At 40.0% G+C, this 18,173-nt stretch overlaps 1 protein-coding gene across 2 annotated transcripts in view; it reads right to left on the minus strand.

Annotated features, from left to right (window-relative positions):
* Nucleotides 1–10,992: 10,992 nt before the first annotated feature.
* Nucleotides 10,993–18,173, minus strand: part of slc6a8 (solute carrier family 6 member 8) — a 30,580-nt gene continuing 23,399 nt past the window's right edge. Inside the window, exons 12-15 of one of the 2 annotated variants that reach the window (XM_087781861.1) lie at nt 16,973–17,073; nt 16,732–16,902; nt 14,658–14,788; nt 10,993–11,158 (exon numbers count right to left, since the gene is read on the minus strand). In XM_087781861.1, coding sequence (XP_087637987.1) covers nt 11,092–11,158; nt 14,658–14,788; nt 16,732–16,902; nt 16,973–17,073 — 470 coding nt within the window. In that variant the 3' untranslated portion in view covers nt 10,993–11,091. Of the gene's footprint in view, nt 11,159–12,601; nt 14,789–16,731; nt 16,903–16,972; nt 17,074–18,173 lie in introns of those variants that run through there. The other variant, XM_087781863.1, reaches the window with a different exon arrangement.

Below are 18,173 nucleotides of genomic sequence, written 5' to 3' on the forward strand. Positions count from 1 at the left end.
AGTGATAAAACCAGATGACAGATTGGTGGGATTTGATCCCACAACCTCAGGGACTTCACACATGAGCAGGGACTTTTGGTTTAACCACTCAACCACCACTGTCCACACATAATTATTTGATTAGGATATATTTATGTCGATAATTTCAACAGAAGTGATAAAACCAGATGACAGATTGGTGGGATTTGATCCCACAACCTCAGGGAGTTCACACATGTGCAGGGACTTTTGGTTTAACCACTCAACCACCACTTTCCACAAACAATTAATTGATTAGGATATATTTATGTTCAGCATTTGGACAGAAGTGATAAAATCAAATACGCATTGATGGGATTTGATCCCACAACCTCAGGGAGTTGACACAGGTGCAGGGACTTTTGGTTTAACCACTCAACCACCACTGTCCAAATGTACTGTCCAATTGTAATCAAATGATCAAAATGATCATTTGATTAGGATATATTTATGTCGAACATTTGGACAGAAGTGATAAAATCAGAGATGTAGTCAGTGGGACTTGAACCCACAACCTACCAGATGGACTACCAGAGTCTATCCCAGTGAGCTAATTCACCACACTTACAAATGTCTTAAAGCCCATTTATCTTTCTTATTGCTCAATTGTCAATGAAAAGTTCAGTAAAATGTGGGAGTTGAACCTACAGCTGTTCTTCATCTCAACTCTGCAATACAGGTATTGATCCCAATGAGCTATTCAGCCACACATGAGAGTTTTCGATTCTAATATTTATCCAACTAATATAAACAGAAGTATAAACAGAGTATTAAAATGCAAGAGCTGGGATTTGAACCAATGACTCTGCAAGTATTGAGCAGAGACTCCACCATCAGACCACAGGAGGACATGAGTTTGACAAGAGTTTTGCTGTTAATGAAGAGTAAAGACAAGGATTACTCTGAAAAAGAATCCCAAGCATTAGTCGACATGAGGGCGAGTAGAAAAGGTGGGAAGAGTTCACACAGTTCGCTGTTACCTCTATTCAAATAGGAACGATACAGAGATGGTTATTGACAATAAGGTCATACCAAATTACTTTTAAACACATTTTAAAAAGACTTTATAGATAAAGGACAATATATATTAATTAAAACAAGTGTAGACAGTGGAGAATGTTAACCTTTTAGAATTGGGTGTTATTGGTCTGTTTTAGAAACGTATTCACTGATTTGTAAATATATTTGGCTCTTTGGTGTGATTTGATACAAGTAAACATGTAGTTTAATGACTTTGCTATGTTGTTTTGACTCGATGTTATCTGAAATTAAATTTAATAAAGTTATTTGAAAAAAAAATAAAAGGGTCTGGTCTCCTGGATTACGGATTATCTTCTGCTACAACTCAGAGCTGAGTCTCGTCCAGAAGTATGCTGACGACACTGTCATTGTTGGATGCATCAGGGACAACAGCGAAGACGAGTATAGGAGCCTGATACGTTACTTTGTGGCCTGGAGTGAGAGGAAGAAGCTCCTCTGCATGTTCTACCAGTCTGTGGCAGCCAGTGTCCTGTTCTATGCTGTGGTGTGTTGGGGTGGAAATGTGTCCAAGAGGAGTGTGAACAGGTTGGACAGGTTGATCAGGAGGACTGGTTCTGTGGTTGGAATGAAGCTGGACTCACTGGTGACAGTTGCTGAGAGGAGATCATTGAACAAACTACTGTCCATCATGGAGGATGACAGTCATCCTCTGAACACTGTCATCAGTGAGCAGAGAAGCAGAATGAGTGCACGAATGCTCCTACCCAGGTGCAAGACAAATAGACTCAGGGACTCATTCATTCCTCGGGCTATTAAATTGTACAATTCTGAGTTCGGGGGCAGGAGTGGAGTGAGAGTATCTGGATGTTCTGTTCAATGTTAGTCTTTGTATCCTTTGTCTTTATTGTTTTTCTTTGATCTATGTTCTTTATCTTTAGACTTAGATTGTATCATCTTGTTCTTTCTCTTTATTTCTCTTTGTTCTTGTTCTTATTTTATTTTGATTATTTTTTATGAAAAATTGCTGTATTTTCTGTGGCTATTGGAAAAAAAACAATAAAGTTCTACCTTACCTTTAACTTACCTTATTAACTACTGTGGACAGTAATAAGGAAAAACATTGCCCCCCTGTGGACATATATGTGTACTTCCACTCAACTTTAGAATATCTGATCATACATATTTGAAATTTTCAAATATTAAAAAGTCCAAATTCGTTTTTTATTGAATAATTAACCCAAATAATTGGAATTTGAAGTGTTACATTAGAATCACACACACAGTAACTATTCTGGTTGAAAATCACACTAAATTATTTACTACAAATAATCTCGCAGTGAAAATTGTATCGTAAAGAAAAAAAAAACAAAAAAACTCACCAGTAAAAGAAGAATTGACATAAATCCGATCGTCATGTTTTCAGGATTTTATCCAGAATTCATTCATGATCTCTGGTTTAAAAAAATCTGTCAACAAGGAACATCTGGAGTGAAAAAACCTGGTGACTCTACTTTTTTTTATTTATTTTTTTTTTTTTTTAGAATCCCTTATTAGTCCCGCGAGGGGAAATTCAGCCATTCACACATACTGATGGGAGTAGGCATGCACACTTGCGCCAAGTTCACCATCAGGAGCAATCAGGGTAAAGTGTCTTGCTCAGGGACACAACCTTGTCTGGAGCTGGGATTGAACCTGCAACCTTTTGGACTGCAGGCAACCACTCTACCATCTGAGCTATGTCTCCTTCATTTGTGACGCTGAATACAGGAAAAAAAAACTTTTAAATCTTTAACATCCTGGTCCTTGTCTTACATTAGAAACACAACGCTACACAATAACTGCACACTTTCATTTGCTCACCATTTCCCTGAGAAAATTCAAAAGGTTTGTTGTCGGTTGTGTTGGTTCTGAACCTGCAGCGTCTCCCTGAAAGTCTTGTGGAGTCACTTCAAGAATCAAATTCCACAACATTCCATTCCTGTTCTCCCGCCAGGTGACTGCCGTCACGTGAGCCCACATTGGAAAAAAACCTTGCAGCTCCTCAATGGATCCGTTGCAGTTTGCCTACCAACCTGACATCGGCGTGGAGGACGCCATCATCTTCCTTCTCCACCGAGCACTCTCTCATCTGGAGTCGCCTGGAAGCACTGTGAGGATCCTTTTCCTGGATCTAAGCAGTGCTTTCAATACCATCAGGTCAGACATCCTGAGGGACAAGCTGGAGCTGTCTGGAGCGGACACTCACCTCACGGACTGGATTGTGGACTACCTCACCAACCGTCCACAGTTCGTGAGGACCCGGGATGGTGTTTGGAAGACTGTACTGTGCAGTGTAGGGGTCCCCCAGGGAACAGTGTTGGCACCGTTCCTTTTTTCACTGTACACTGCAGACTTCCAACACCTGTCTCCCACCAGTCACCTGCAAAAGTTCTCGGACGACTTCGCCATCGTCGGCCTCATTAAGGACGGGAATGACGGGTCGTACCGGGGACTTGTCCAGGACTTTGTTGACTGGTGCCTGGAAAACCACCTCCAGATCAACTCCAGCAAAACTAAGGAGTCGATTGTGGATTTCCGGCGGTGTCCCTCCATCTCCCCCTCACCACTGAACATCCAGGGACAGGACATTGAGATTGTCACGTCTTACAAGTTCCTGGGTGTTCACCTCAACAACCGCATGGACTGGGTGGATAACACTGCTGCTCTTTATAAAAAAGGGCGGAGTGGACTCTACCTGCTCCGGAGGCTGAGGTCGTTTGGTGTCCAGGGGTCACTCCTGAAGTCATTCTATGACTCAGTAGTGGCCATCTTCAACGGTGTGGTCTGCTGGGGGAGCAGCATGACAGCAAAGGATAGGGCTAAACTGGACAGCCTTATTAAGAAGGCCGGTTACGTCCTAGGGCGCCCCCTGGATCCTGTGGAAGAAGTGTCTGGGAGGAGGATACAGAGTAAGCTGGCCTCCATGAGGAGGAACTTAACTCACCCTCTCCAGCACACACTGAGGGCATTGAGGAGCTCCATCAGTGATAGATGCTCCATCCCAGGTGTGTGAGGGAGAGGTACCGCAGGTCCTTCCTCCCTGCTGCCATCAGACTCCACAACAAGAACACACCAAGATAATTATTTAACAGCACCTCTTCTTGTTATTTTTGTAAATATGTTGTATATATAATATGGTGCAGATGTTCTATTTTATTTTATTTTATTGTATTTTATTCTATTTAGATTTTTTTTTTTCATTTTTTTTTTTTTTCTGGGTGTTTTTATTTTTTTGTATATTGCTCTGCTGTTTAAACCGAATTTCCCCTCGCGGGACAAATAAAGGATTCTGATTCTGATTCTGAAACACAAAAACTTCAAACAACAAAACAGAAAAAAACATCAAACTTAACAATAATAAGAATTACAGCTAAATTCACAAAGAACTACGTGTGGCTCCTTTATATCAAAATTCATTTATCAGACCACTCCCTCCACCACTAACTGAAACAAACTGAGTGGGACATGGAGAACCAAGTGGTTACATTTTAACGTGTTTGTCTTCAATATGTATGCTAAATACGCTCGGAGCACAGGTCCAAATATGAAAGTTCTGTGGTGGAGTGAATAGAGCAAGTGCTTCTGAAACACTTTGGTTGGGTTAATCGTGGGTTCGATTCCCACTCACTCCACCACTAACTGAAACAAACTGTGTGGGACATGCAGAGCCAAGTGGTTACATTTTAACGCGTTTGTCCTCAATATGTATGCTAAATACGCCCGGAGCACAGGTCCAAATGAGAAAGTTCTGTGGTGGAGTGGATAGAGCAAGTGCTTCTGAAACACTTCGGTTGGGTTAATCGTGGGTTCAATTCCCACTCACTCCACCACTAACTGAAACAAACTGTGTGGGACATGGAGAGCCAAGTGGTTACATTTTAACGTGTTTGTCCTCAATATGTATGCTAAATACGCCCGGAGCACAGGTCCAAATGTGAAAGTTCTGTGGTGGAGTGGATAGAGCAAGTACCTCTGAGACCCTTCGGTTGGGTTAGTCGTGGGTTCGAGTCCCACTCACTCCATCACTAACTGAGATAAACTGTGTGGGACATGGAGAGCCCAGTGTTGCGTGAAGCCCCTGGAAAAGGTGGCCTGGTGGAGTGAATAGAGCAATTGTCTCTGAGGGTAAGTCTTGGGTTTGAGTCCCACTCACTCCATCACAAACTGTGTGGGACATGGAGAGCCCAGTGTTGCGTGAAATCCTGGAAAAAGTGGCCTGGTGGAGTGAAAGGAGCTATTGTCTCTGAGACCCTGTCAGTTTGTGATTAAGTGAGTGGGACTCAAACCCACGACTAACCACACCGACAGGGTCTCAGAGGCACTTGCTCTATTCACTCCACCACAGAACTTTCACATTTGGACCTGTGCTCCGGGCGTATTTAGCATACATATTGAGGACAAACACGTTAAAATCTTACCTCATTGTACGTCCAACTCAGTTCGTTTTTTGTTGGTGGTGGAGGGAGAGGGAATTGAACCCACGACAAACCCAACAGAGGCACTTCTTCTATTCACTCCACCACAGAAATTTCCTAGTGGACCTGTGCTCCAGGTGTATTAGCATACGTATTGAGGAAAAACAAGCCTTTGACACAGTTGATCACCAGATTATGCTGAGAAGACTGAGGGGTGAAGTGGGACTGTCTGGGTCTGTATTACAATGGTTCTCATCATACCTTTCTGGGCGCAGTTTTAGTGTATCTGCAAATCAAATGAGGTCTGAATCAGCGGATCTGTTGTGTGGAGTCCCTCAAGGTTCTATACTGGGTCCTTTATTGTTTTTGCTGTACTTGATTCCCCTGGGTAAAATCATTCAGAGATTTACTGATGTTTCTTGTCACATTTTTGCTGATGACATCCAGCTCTACTGCTCTTTTGATCCAACTGAGCCCAAGAGGCTGAACAGCTTAGTCAATTGTTTGCTAGAAATCAAACAATGGCTGAGTGAAAACACTTCTTACGTCAGTACGTCAGTACTTGGGTGACTTGGGTCAGTCTTTCAAACTGAGCCTGAGAAACCTGGGTGTTGTATTTGATAAAGACATGTCTCTTGTTCGACACTGTAGAAAACTGACCAGAAACTGTTTCCTTCAACTGAGAAAAATCTCTAAATTAGGGAAATGTTGTCACAACATGATCTGGAGCTTGTAATCCATGCGTTTGTGTCTTCTTGTCTGGACTATTGTAACAGTTTATTTTAATGTCTTAACAAGAAGGAGCTGTCTCGTCATTTAATACAAAACTCTGCAGCGAGAATTCTGACCCGCTCTAGTAGAAGAACTCACATTTCTCCGATCCTAAAAACTCTTCACTGGCTTCCAGTTTCTTTCAGGATCAACTTTAAATTCTGGTTCTTACTTTCAGATCTATTCATGGTCAGACTCCTCCTTTACATCAGTGATCTGATCCAGCCTTACACCCCAGCTCTGGCTCTGAGGTCTGTGGATCAGAATCTACTGATGGTTCCTCACACACGGTTCAGGACCAGAGGAGAGAAATCCTTCCAGGCTGTTGCTCCTAAGCTTTGGAACGATCTTCCTCTCTCTTTGCGCTTGATGGATCTACTGACTCCTTCAAGAAACATATTAAGACGTTTTTATTTGTTCAGGCTTTTCCTTGATTTTCTGGAACTCCTGTTGTGTTATCAGTTGTATCTTGACCTCTAAATACTTTATTGAATATTGTTTTGATTGTTTAAGTGCTTTGTGACCCTGGTCTGGAAAAGCGCTATATAAATAAAAATTACTTACATTACGTCTATAGAGGAATGCTGCATTTACACTATTAAAGTGATCATAAATCACTCTTTTGTTAAGCTTTTTTCACAGGGTTTGTTGATGAAAGGACAGATGATACATATACAGACCAAACTGTTTTAAACTTGGTCGAAAATTCAGCGAATAATTGTATTTTAAGATTGAGAAGTACCTCCTTCCCTGTAGTTTTAATGCTGCCTCTGATGTCACTGTACCAAGATGGCGGCGCTTTATACACACCCGTCTGCAGTCGACAGTGCAGTTGGCGTTTATGTATACATGTCTATATATGTATATAATCTAGTGTTTGTAGACAGCAGGTTGACTACGTGAGTCGAGACGTAGACCTCATGGTTCATCTGCTCCTGTGTGTGGAAATAGACAGAAACTCAAACGTTGACGATGCAAGAAGAACAAACTGAAACAACAAAAGAATCAATGGATTAGACTTTACCAAATACCAGCAAGTCCTGCTCAACAAACCCCACAGAGCTCAAACACAGCATGATCCATTCAGTCAGAGAACAGAAGAGCTTCATGGAGGCGACCAGGTGACTTGATTGAGTCGAGGAGGAGCTGAAGAACATCAGGTGTGTCTCTCTGAACCTGTGGAGACAAAACACACAAAACACACAACCATACTAACAACATTATTTCAACTAAAAACGTTTTTTTTATTTAAATTAATATATATATATATATATTTTAAGAAAAGATCAAACACTTAAAAAGATTCAAAGTAAAATATTAAACTAGTAGAAATAAAAAGTGTTTTATTTTGTAAATATTGTAAGCAGGAAATCAAATTGTTTTATTTTCAAATGACTAATGAAGAAAATTCAACATTATTAACACAAACATGGTTGAGAAGAAAGGGCGAGACAATAAAGTAAGTAAGTATGTAATTTTTATTTGAACCAGGGTCACAAAGCGCTTAAACAATCAAAACAATATTCAATAAAGTATATACTTTAAAGATCAAGATAAAACTGATAACACAACAGGAGTTCCAGAAAATCAAGGAAAAGCCTGAACAAATAAAAACGTCTTAAGATGTTTCTTGAAGGAGTCAGTAGATCCATCAAGAGCCAAGAGAGAGGAAGATTTTTCCAAACCTTAGGAGCAACAGCCTGGAAGGATTTCTCTCCTCTGGTCCTGAACCGTGTTCGTGGAACCATAAGTAGATTCTGATCCACAGACCTCAGAGCCAGAGCTGGGGTGTAAGTCTGGATCAGATCACTGATGTAAGGAGGAGTCTGACCATGAATAGATCTGAAAGTAAGAACCAGAGTTTTAAAATTGATCCTGAAAGAAACTGGCAGCCAGTGAAGAGTTTAAGGAAACAATGAAAATATTATAAATTTTTTATACATTAACATAAAAATGGTGTTGCTTTATTTTTTCTAAATTTAAACAAGTAATCATGAGTACGTACACAAGTTCCAAGATGCAAAGTTAATCTTAGTAAAAACACTCAAGTACAGAGAGTACTTCAAGAAATTAAGAAAAATAATAATTATTTAAAGTATGAAAAGCTCCCAGGTGCATAGTAATGAGAGTATTAATATTAGAGTACTGAAAGTATGAGGATACAAAGCTAATCAATTAGAAATTACTTGAGTACAAAAAGTTCCAAGTACAAATACTCGAGAACAGAAAGTATTTTAATTAAAAAGGAATCAAATAAAACATCTTGGGTACAATGGCTCCCACTTGCAAGTAATCCGCGTAAAAATATTCTAATGAAGAAAGTACTCTTATACAAAGAGCTTTTTCCTCTATTTTTTCCCAATTACCTAAATTGCAAAGGTAATTTGAGTTAAAATACTGGAGTACAGCAAGTAATCGGATACAAAAGTAATCGAGTGGCACTAACCTGAGTACAAATATTTCCCAGTTTCAAAAAGCAACCAAGTAAAAATACTCTATTACAGATACAAATGTAATCGTGTAAAAGTACTCAAGTACAAAAAGAACCGAAATGCAAAACATGCTCGATTCATTTTCTATCTAAATACTTTTCTTTCTTAAGTTTTTTTTACGCCATTACTTTACTTCAAGTACTTTTTGTACTATATTTTCTTTCACTTGATTACTTTTTGTATCCGAGTACCCCTTGTCCTCAAGTCAAAATTCTCATCTCTGTGTTGTACCTCCTAAACTAGTAGGTCAGGCTGTGGCATTTGAACTCATGACCTTTGGCTCATTAACCAATGTCAACATGTTGGACAGGTTGATCAGGAGGGCTGGTTCTGTGGTTGGCATGAAGCTGGACTCACTGGTGACAGTTGCTGAGAGGAGATCATTGAACAAACTACTGTCCATCATGGAGGATGACAGTCATCCTCTGAACACTGTCATCAGTGAGCAGAGAAGCAGAATGAGTGCACGAAAACTCCTCCCATGATGCAACACTAATAGACTCAAGGACTCATTCATTCCTCAGGCTATTAAATTGTACAATTCTGAGTTCAGGGGCAGGAGTGGAGTGAAAGTATCATGATGTTCTGTTCTCTGTTAGTCTTTGTATCCTTTGTCTTTGATCTATGTTCTTTTATCTATGTCTTTATCGTTACACTTAGATTGTGTCATCTTGTTTCTTTCTCCTTATTTCTCTTTGTTCTTTTTATTATTTTTATGAATAATCGTCTGTATTACTGGTTAAATGGAAAAACAATTTCCCGAAGGAGATCTCCTGAGGGATCAATAAAGTTCTACCTAACCCAACACAAATATCTAACTATGTAATGTTTGATCGCTCTAGTCGTCTCTGCTGCGATGTCTCTTCCAGTACGATAGGTGGCGCTGTGACATATTCCTTGTTTAAAATAAAATGTCGACTTATTTAAAATGCTACACATTTAATGCTTGAACTGACAGGAGTCTTGTTGATTTGATTTCATTGTCACACATTTTATCTTTTTCCTCAATATTTGTGTTTATTGTGACTAATACAAGCTTCAAATCCTCACTGAGGACACAAATATTACCTCGAGCTGGAATCGAACCCATGACCTTCTTGCGCTTTTTCTCAGAATCAATCTTGAAGTGACAGAATTAAGTCCTGACTTCTCAACTGTTCGTTCTGAGCAGCTTCAAACTTTTTCCTTGAACTCCCCGGCGTCCAAATTTAGGCTCCATCTTGGGCTGGTGGCGTCAGCTGTCGGTCCGGGCGGATGTTTGGCATTAGGATCCGGTTTGAGCCGACGAGACCAGCTTCTCCAGAATCTTCCCGGGTCGACTTTCACGGACGACACCCGGACCCTTGTGTCTAAAAAGCGCTGACGGGTCGACTCTGGTCCAGAAGCTTTTTTTAAAAACTCTATGTGAGAAGAGGATCAAGTGAGACTGTCTGACTCATAAGATTCTATTTACTAGAGCGAAGATACATAAACATTGGACTAAAAATACATTTTTATTTTTTACATTTTTTAGTCAGTCACTTAATTCTTGATTTGATAATTTAAGACTTCTGTTTCTACAATAATATATGTTTTTATTTATGTATGTATTTGTTTTATACAATTATATTTCAAAAAGTATTTTTCATTTTCATATATTGGACCTTTTTATGGATGCTTTTGAGAAATATATATTTTTTTGCAGGGTTCAAATCTGCGGTTGCTGAATTTTTCAATGATTTTTTAAAATAATATATATTATGTTAAATTATCTTTCTTTACTATTGCAATATACACTTAAATATGACTTTTTATTGTCATTTTATTTGTACCAAAAAAAATGTAAAAGTATTTACACTTAAAATAAAAGTCTTATAATTGACCAAAGAAATGTGAACAATTCAATTAAATTACATTTAGTCGACTACGTTTTTATTGTTTGATTTGTTTTCAGTCGGTCAATATTTTTTTTTTTACTAGAGTTTGGTCTAAAATGTTCTCTTTAATTTGTTGCAATTTTTGCGATAAATAATTTAACTTTTCTTTGAGTATTTCTACAATAATTAAAGTTTTTAATTGCAACTCTACATATATATATATATATTTTTAAATAACCTTTTTTAAGGAAAAGAAATCTTAAATTTTGTGATAACATTTCATCAAAAAATCGTATTTATTAATAATATATCTAAAAAACATACATTTAAACATATATATTTAAAAAATGTACTCACATTTATAAGATTTTGGTTCAAGTCTGAGCTGAAATGTTTTTGAGAAGAGACGGCGACTCCACAGTTTGTCATGTTAGTTTTATTGCCAGGTTTTGGTCAGTTGGGGGCGATCACAGCTCGAGACCCTCGCGGGGGCGTGTCTCCATGTTCCTGATGACATCATCAGCAGGTGAACATGGAGCTGCAGGCGTCGTCGCTGACACAGTTCACGTCCCAGCTGGTCGGCGATCTACAGGCGTGGTTGGAAGACATACAGACACACATCACACGGGCTGTCAACGTTTTTTGGGCGGGACGCCGAGGTCAAAGGTCAGATTCAAACCTTTGCTCGGAGTCCCGCCCAAATTACAGTCCAAACAATTTCCCTTTTCCGCGTGACAGCGCCCCCTTGCTGGTGTCGTCCACGGCGAACCGACGCGTCGTCAGAACATTTGTTACGAACGACATATTTCAACTTCCAGGAGCTACGATCTAGAGAGTTTTGGGAACCAGCAGCCGATGAGCGACGCTTGTCGGACAGTAGCGTTCAGAACAAACTGGGAGCGCCATCTTGTTTGTGCCGTAATGTCTCTAATAGATGAGCAAAGACACTTTTATTCACTTGAAATCGATTAGCTCACATTTGATTCGTGTTAAAATACATTTTTTGTTAAGACAAAAATTGTTAGATTGTTGTGAAGTTACACAAGTAAATCATCTTCTTTTTAATTACTGCATAAATATTTGGATATATGTTTATTAAAGACAGGTTGTTGCCAGGTTTAAACCACCATAATACGGGGTATATGCGCTCAGACCAGTTTTAGACCGACGGTACTGTCACAACAAGTTTTGGCAAAAGAGCACGTACAAACACAGACAACATTTTTTGGTTTTATGTACATTTCAAGTTATTATTTTTTTTTAGTCTTGTGGCTCCATTTTCTTACCTTCTGACCCGCCCACGCTGCTGCAACATCAGCGATCATTAATACTTTTATATATCTTGTAGATTAAATTACTTTTTTCTTTTTGAATCATTAAAAAGTTATAATTGACATCAAAATTAAGAGTTTTTTAAGCAGTGGGGGGGGGTCAGAAGGTCAAGACAGCCACACAGTTATTCATTTAAACACACAGTTAAAAGCTACCAACTAAAACTTGTCAAATACTTTAGCACTTTTTGAACATAAACGCCCCCTCCCAAAAAAAAAGAAGATAAAAGTAAGATTTCCCTTCTGTCATGTGATCAGCCACACAAGCAAAAAAAGATCCCTCCACCCTCGTCGTTTGTTCACGTGAGCCGGTAGGACGGAGCCGACGCTGGGCTGGTGTAAATCCAGATTGGAAGATGGGTCAGAGTTCAATTTTAAAGCAGCGGATTTGAGATCGGGTTGAGTGGTGACGCAGCCTGTAGCTCGCCGACTCCACGTGAACAACAACAACAACACGGTTGTTACAATATACACATATTACTGCATCAAATATATTTAAATATACATTAGATTTTCTATTTCCTTCCTCCACAAAATAAACGTCTATGGCGATTTGTTCAAAAGTGACACACAATGTGCATTTTTTTTTTCTTTTAGTTCCATTTACATTCTAATGGTGAAGGTCAAAAGGGGTCGTAGCGACCGGACAGAGTTGTAGACCCCCGCCCCCTTCCCCCGCCCCCCCTTTAAAGACTGCTGATTGGTGGAGAACACGAAGTGATGCGGGGCGTGAGTTTGGCTAGTCAACTGTTAAGACAGGAACATAAGGCAATGTTTGGCGTCACATCGCGTCCTCTCGCTGACGCCTCCTCCAACTTATGACACGTTTTCTTCTCCATCTTTAAGACTACAGTGAAGTCAAATGACCAAATTTTACGATTTTGTTTTTGCAGGTGAAAAATGACAGCGTGAAGGCGAGCTGTGTCGCACCGAGCTGCCTTGAACTTACTCAGGACAAAACTTAAATTGGCACCTTTTGAGTTTGATGGTAGCTGAACCACCACTAGATGGCACCAGAGACAAGACTCACCACGGTTGGTCAATTTATGGTCAAAATTAGAAGTCAAAGATGTGGGTTTATCTTCAGGTGGACCTGCTTAAGACTGTCGTTTTGTGTCGGAGGACGCCGGCGCGACGACGAGACGAGAGAAAGAATTTAAGGTTGGCAGTCCGAGTCCGGGATCAAGCCCTAAAAATGGGTGAGTATTGATCCTTTTTTTGGCACTAATTGAATATTGGCAGGAGGCGGAGTGAAGCAGAACCTTCCACAAGATTCAACAAGTCTTAGACCAGAGCCCCCTGCTGGTGGAGGTTCACTTAAAGTTCACTCTAAATTTAGCATCAAACCCATTAATAAGGTCAGGTATTCACTTGAGAGTATATACTGGATACTGAAGTTTTTGTGTTTACTAGTTTATAGTTGCAACTTAAAAACTCAGTCAAAAGCAAGAATTTGACATTTTTAGAGGGAAAAAAAGGAGTTATCATATTTTTGACAATATTTCACCCAAATATTAACCAGTGTCACATCTAGACTTTATGGTCTATGGCTAATAGTTAAAATTCGAGATTAAATTGAATTTTTACTAAAGTTAATTACATTTTTAATTAAAAAGACAAGTTACATTTTGGTTAATTGTATGTTTATTGTTTGGATTTAACAGTGGGACAATGTTATTATTATTCAATTGTTCTAAAGGTTATTCAATTTTCTACAAATAATTGTTTTTATTTGCAATTTTGCATCTTTTTTTTTAATGACTTCTTTATTTAATTCTTTTTTTTAATGTCAGAGAGACTCCACTGTTAAAAAAAAAGATGGCTACCTCAAGCAATCAACTAAATTGATATAAATAATTGTTAAAAGATCTTAAACAAAAGATTTTATTTCTCAATTCCAACCAACCTTTTATATATTTATATATTGATTTATTTGTATTTATTTTTTATAATGTTTAAAAATGTTAAAAGCTTAGTTTCATATATTTTTAAAATACCTTCATTTTAAGACAACGATTTATTTACAACACGCATGTAAAGGTTATGAACCAGGTGAGCCGCTCTGGATCTCGTATGAATCAGGGTCAAGGTCAGACTAACACCCAGAGGTCAGAGGTCAACCAGGCGTCACTTTTTTTTTTTTTTTTTTCTCCGATCGGCAAATTCACAGTATTTTTCCCTTTTTTTAAGAAGCGAAGAGGAAGACGGTGTGTGATCGAGGCGGTTCTTAAGCTCGACGCCAACAATCATCGGGTCAGATAAAGTGCTCAGTACGACACGAGTCGAGCTAGAACTAAATAAAACGCTTCTGGTTGTCATGGCGACGGCCTGGTCAGAGATATGCACCTCTGGGGGTTACATGGGGTCCAGTTGGTCTAGAACTCTGTCTTAGCGAGCAGCGTTGCCCCTTCCACATTATAAACACTATTTACAGGTGATAAAAAAAGCAGCTAATTTAGTAAAAGAAATCAGGATTTTTGCTGGTTTAATGCTTCACTTCCACCTCACCAGCGTGATCCACTTCCTACGTAAGTTTTATATCATTTTGAATTTGAATACCTCATTAATGCCCCGGTGGATTTTTGCTATTTACAGTTTCCCAAAAGAGGCCCCGACACGAGCCGCCGTCCCCCTCCGCTCTCGCGCCCCCCGACCATCGAGGCTCCGACGTATGGCGAGGATCTGTGTGTGGTGACGCCGGGGTGTCCTTCCTGTCGCAGGTCGGCGGGCTGTGATTGGTGGAGCGCGACTCACATGACGCTCTCGAAGATGATGACCTTGTTCTCGTTGCTGCCGGGGGACATGGAGTTGAGCGAGTTGATGTCGGGGGCCATGTACTCCAGGTGATGCTGACCCCACACGGGAGTGGTCAGGTTGACCCAGCGCTGAGGCAGAAAGGAGGGGGGGTCAGAGGTCAGTTCAGGAGCGACAATGTTTATCCAGAAGACAAGAAATCTTTTAATTCTCAGGAAATTGTTAATAGTAAAACAGATTTAAATAACTATTTTGCTGTTTAAATATGCTCTGAATCTGTATATATATATATATATCATTTCTGTTCTATTTATTATAACTGTCTGAAAGGTGTTTTATTTTGAAATAAAGATGGTATTTTCTCTTAAGTAACATTAGCCTCTGACTCTTTGACACGTCAAGACGTTTGTTTCAGTCAAGTTTACTTTTTAAAAAACTGAAATAAATCTGTAAACTAGTGAAATTAAACACAAACTCTATATGATTCAATTTTAACGTTTTTATCTAAAGCCGTGCAGGAATATGAAGGCGATATTTAAACAGTCCGTTGTTGTTGTTTAAGATATTTTTAAGAAGTACCTATTAAACAGAAAAATATCTAATATTCAAAATAACAATTGTATTTGCTCATCGTTACTTAAATAATAAATATAAAGATTCATAACAAGTGATGTTCAACCAAAGAAAAACACATTTAAGAGAGAAACCTTTATCCACATTGCTTTTGTTAAAACAAAAACTATTTAAAAACAAACTAAACATTTATGTATTTATGCTTTCAACCTCAGTTTTACCGTTATTTCAAATCTCTGTATAATTGTTGACATCCATCATCTCTGTTCCTTATCTTATCTTAAACACTACATAGCAACATAAACATTCCATCTAAATTAATTTTGAGCCAAACACCCGAAGGGCCACATGGAGTTCATCAATAGGCAAACGTATTATTTCAGCGACATTAGAAACCTTCACTGTATATATGAACCCAGGATCTATAAATATTGTTCCTGCGCATGAGTTCCATAGTAGGTCTCACACTGGGCTCTAGAATGCTTCAGACGATCTGCTGCTAATAGTGTTACAGAGTATAGGATCCTCGAGCGAAGCATTCCTCAGAGTTGAATATCAGCAGGCGAGTTAGGGTCACTATTATAATATACGACAAGACCCGCTCTAATGTGACAGCCTGTCACTCAACATGTGAACAACATTAAGATTCAGGACTTGATCGGTGATTATGACAGTTTCATATGTTACATCGTCACATTTTTCTCTCAGGTCAAGATTCGTGCAGCTGTCGGGAGGTCAATACTATGGAGCCTCGGGGAGTAATACTATGGAGCCTCGGGGAGTAATACTATGGAGCGTCGCGGAGTAATAGTATGGAGCCTCGGAGAGTAATACTATGGAGCCTCGGGGAGTAATATTATGGAGCCTCGGGGAGTAATACTATGGAGCGTCGCGGAGTGATAGTATGTAGCCTCGGGGAGTAATAGTATGTAGCCTCGGGGAGTAATACTATGGAGCTTCGCGGAGTAATATTATGGAGCCTCGCGGAGTAACAGTATGGAACCTCCCGGAGTAATACTATGGTGCCCTGCGGAGTAATACTATGGAGCTTCGCCGAGTAATATTATGGAGCCTCGCGGAGTAACAGTATGGAGCCTCGCGGAGTAATACTATGGTGCCCTGCGGAGTAATACTATGGAGCTTCGCGGAGTAATATTATGGAGCCTCGTGAAGTAACAGTATGGAACCTCGCGAAGTAACAGTACGAAGCCTCACGGAGTAACAGTACCGTTTTTCGCGGAGTAACAGTATGGAGCCTCGCGAAGTAAGAGTATGGAGACTAGAGGAGGAACAGTATGTAGCCTCGCAGAGTAACAGTATGGAGCCTTCATACAATGAAGGAGTTTTACAGGTCTCAATAGGTGGCGCTCTCTGTTGTGAGGTTCTAATGAAGTAGTGGTCCAGAGCAAAGAGTGCCAACTAGTGGCTTTAGAAAATGAAGAGCCTGTATCTAAAGCCTCTGACCTAATGGTGGCCAAATGTTTCTGCAGCGAAGGCTCACCTCCTTGAACGTCCCTTTGGCCCTGAAAAGCTTGTAGAGGACGCTGACCGGGATGCTGAGCATAGACGAGAGGGCGAGTAACCAACCGATCACCTCGCCCCACCACGGGTACACGTACACGTTATTGTACGTCAACGGCTTGTAGTTGACCAGGTGGAAGAGGAAGATTCCCTGCAGGAGAGGACAAGTGTGAGCTCTTGTCCAGGTACATGCGACGTGTTGACAACATCTGACGCCTCACCATGCAGACACACGGAGTGATGAAGGACCAGCACCACTTGATCCAGATGAACGGCCTGTAGCCGATCATACGAGCGATGTCATCCATGAAGCGGTCGGCCCCTGAAACAGGACGTAATGTGATGATTAAAATCAAAGATTAAAAATAATACACACTAGAGGGTGTCAATATCTATACGTGTAAACAAGAACACTACGGAGCTGACAGAGTAATACTATGGAGACTAGCGGAGTAATAAAAGGATTACTCCTGTCGTGTAAGGAAGACTTGCGGAGTAATACTATGGAGACTAGCGGAGTAATGTAAGGATGACACGCGGCATAATTTAAGGATGACTCTTGGAGTAATACTATGGAGACTAGCGGAGTAATGTAAGGATGACTCTCGGAGTAACACTATGGAGACTAGCAGAGTAATGTAAGGATGACTCTCGGAGTAATACTATGGAGACTAGCGGAGTAATGTAAGGATGACTCTCGGAGTAACACTATGGAGACTAGCAGAGTAATGTAAGGATGACTCTCGGAGTAATACTATGGAGACTAGCGGAGTAATGTAAGGATGACTCTCGGAGTAACACTATGGAGACTAGCAGAGTAATGTAAGGATGACTCTTGGAGTAATACTATGGAGACTAGCGGAGTAATGTAAGGATGACTCTCGGAGTAACACTATGGAGACTAGCAGAGTAATGTAAGGATGACTCTCGGAGTAATACTATGGAGACTAGCGGAGTAATGTAAGGATGACTCTCGGAGTAACACTATGGAGACTAGCGGAGTAATGTAAGGATGACTCTCGGAGTAACACTATGGAGACTAGCAGAGTAATGTAAGGATGACTCTCGGAGTAATACTATGGAGACTAGCAGAGTAATGTAAGGATGACTCTCGGAGTAATACTATGGAGACTAGCGGAGTAATACTATGGAAACTAGCGGAGTAATACTATGAAGATTAGCAGAGTAATGTAAGGATGACTCCCGGCATAATGTCAGGACGACTTGTGGCGTAATGTGAGGATGACTTGCGGTGCAATACTATGGAGACTTGCGGAGTAATGTAAAGATGACTTGCGGAGTAATACCATGAAGACTAGCGGAGTAATGTAAGGATGACTCGGAGTAATACTATGGAGACTAGCAGGGTAATACTACAAAGCCACGCAGATTAATACAACAGTTTCGCAGAGTAATACTACA

Source organism: Callionymus lyra, chromosome 19 (genome assembly GCF_982586985.1).
Source record: "Callionymus lyra chromosome 19, fCalLyr1.hap1.1, whole genome shotgun sequence".
Taxonomy (NCBI): Eukaryota; Metazoa; Chordata; class Actinopteri; order Syngnathiformes; family Callionymidae; genus Callionymus; species Callionymus lyra.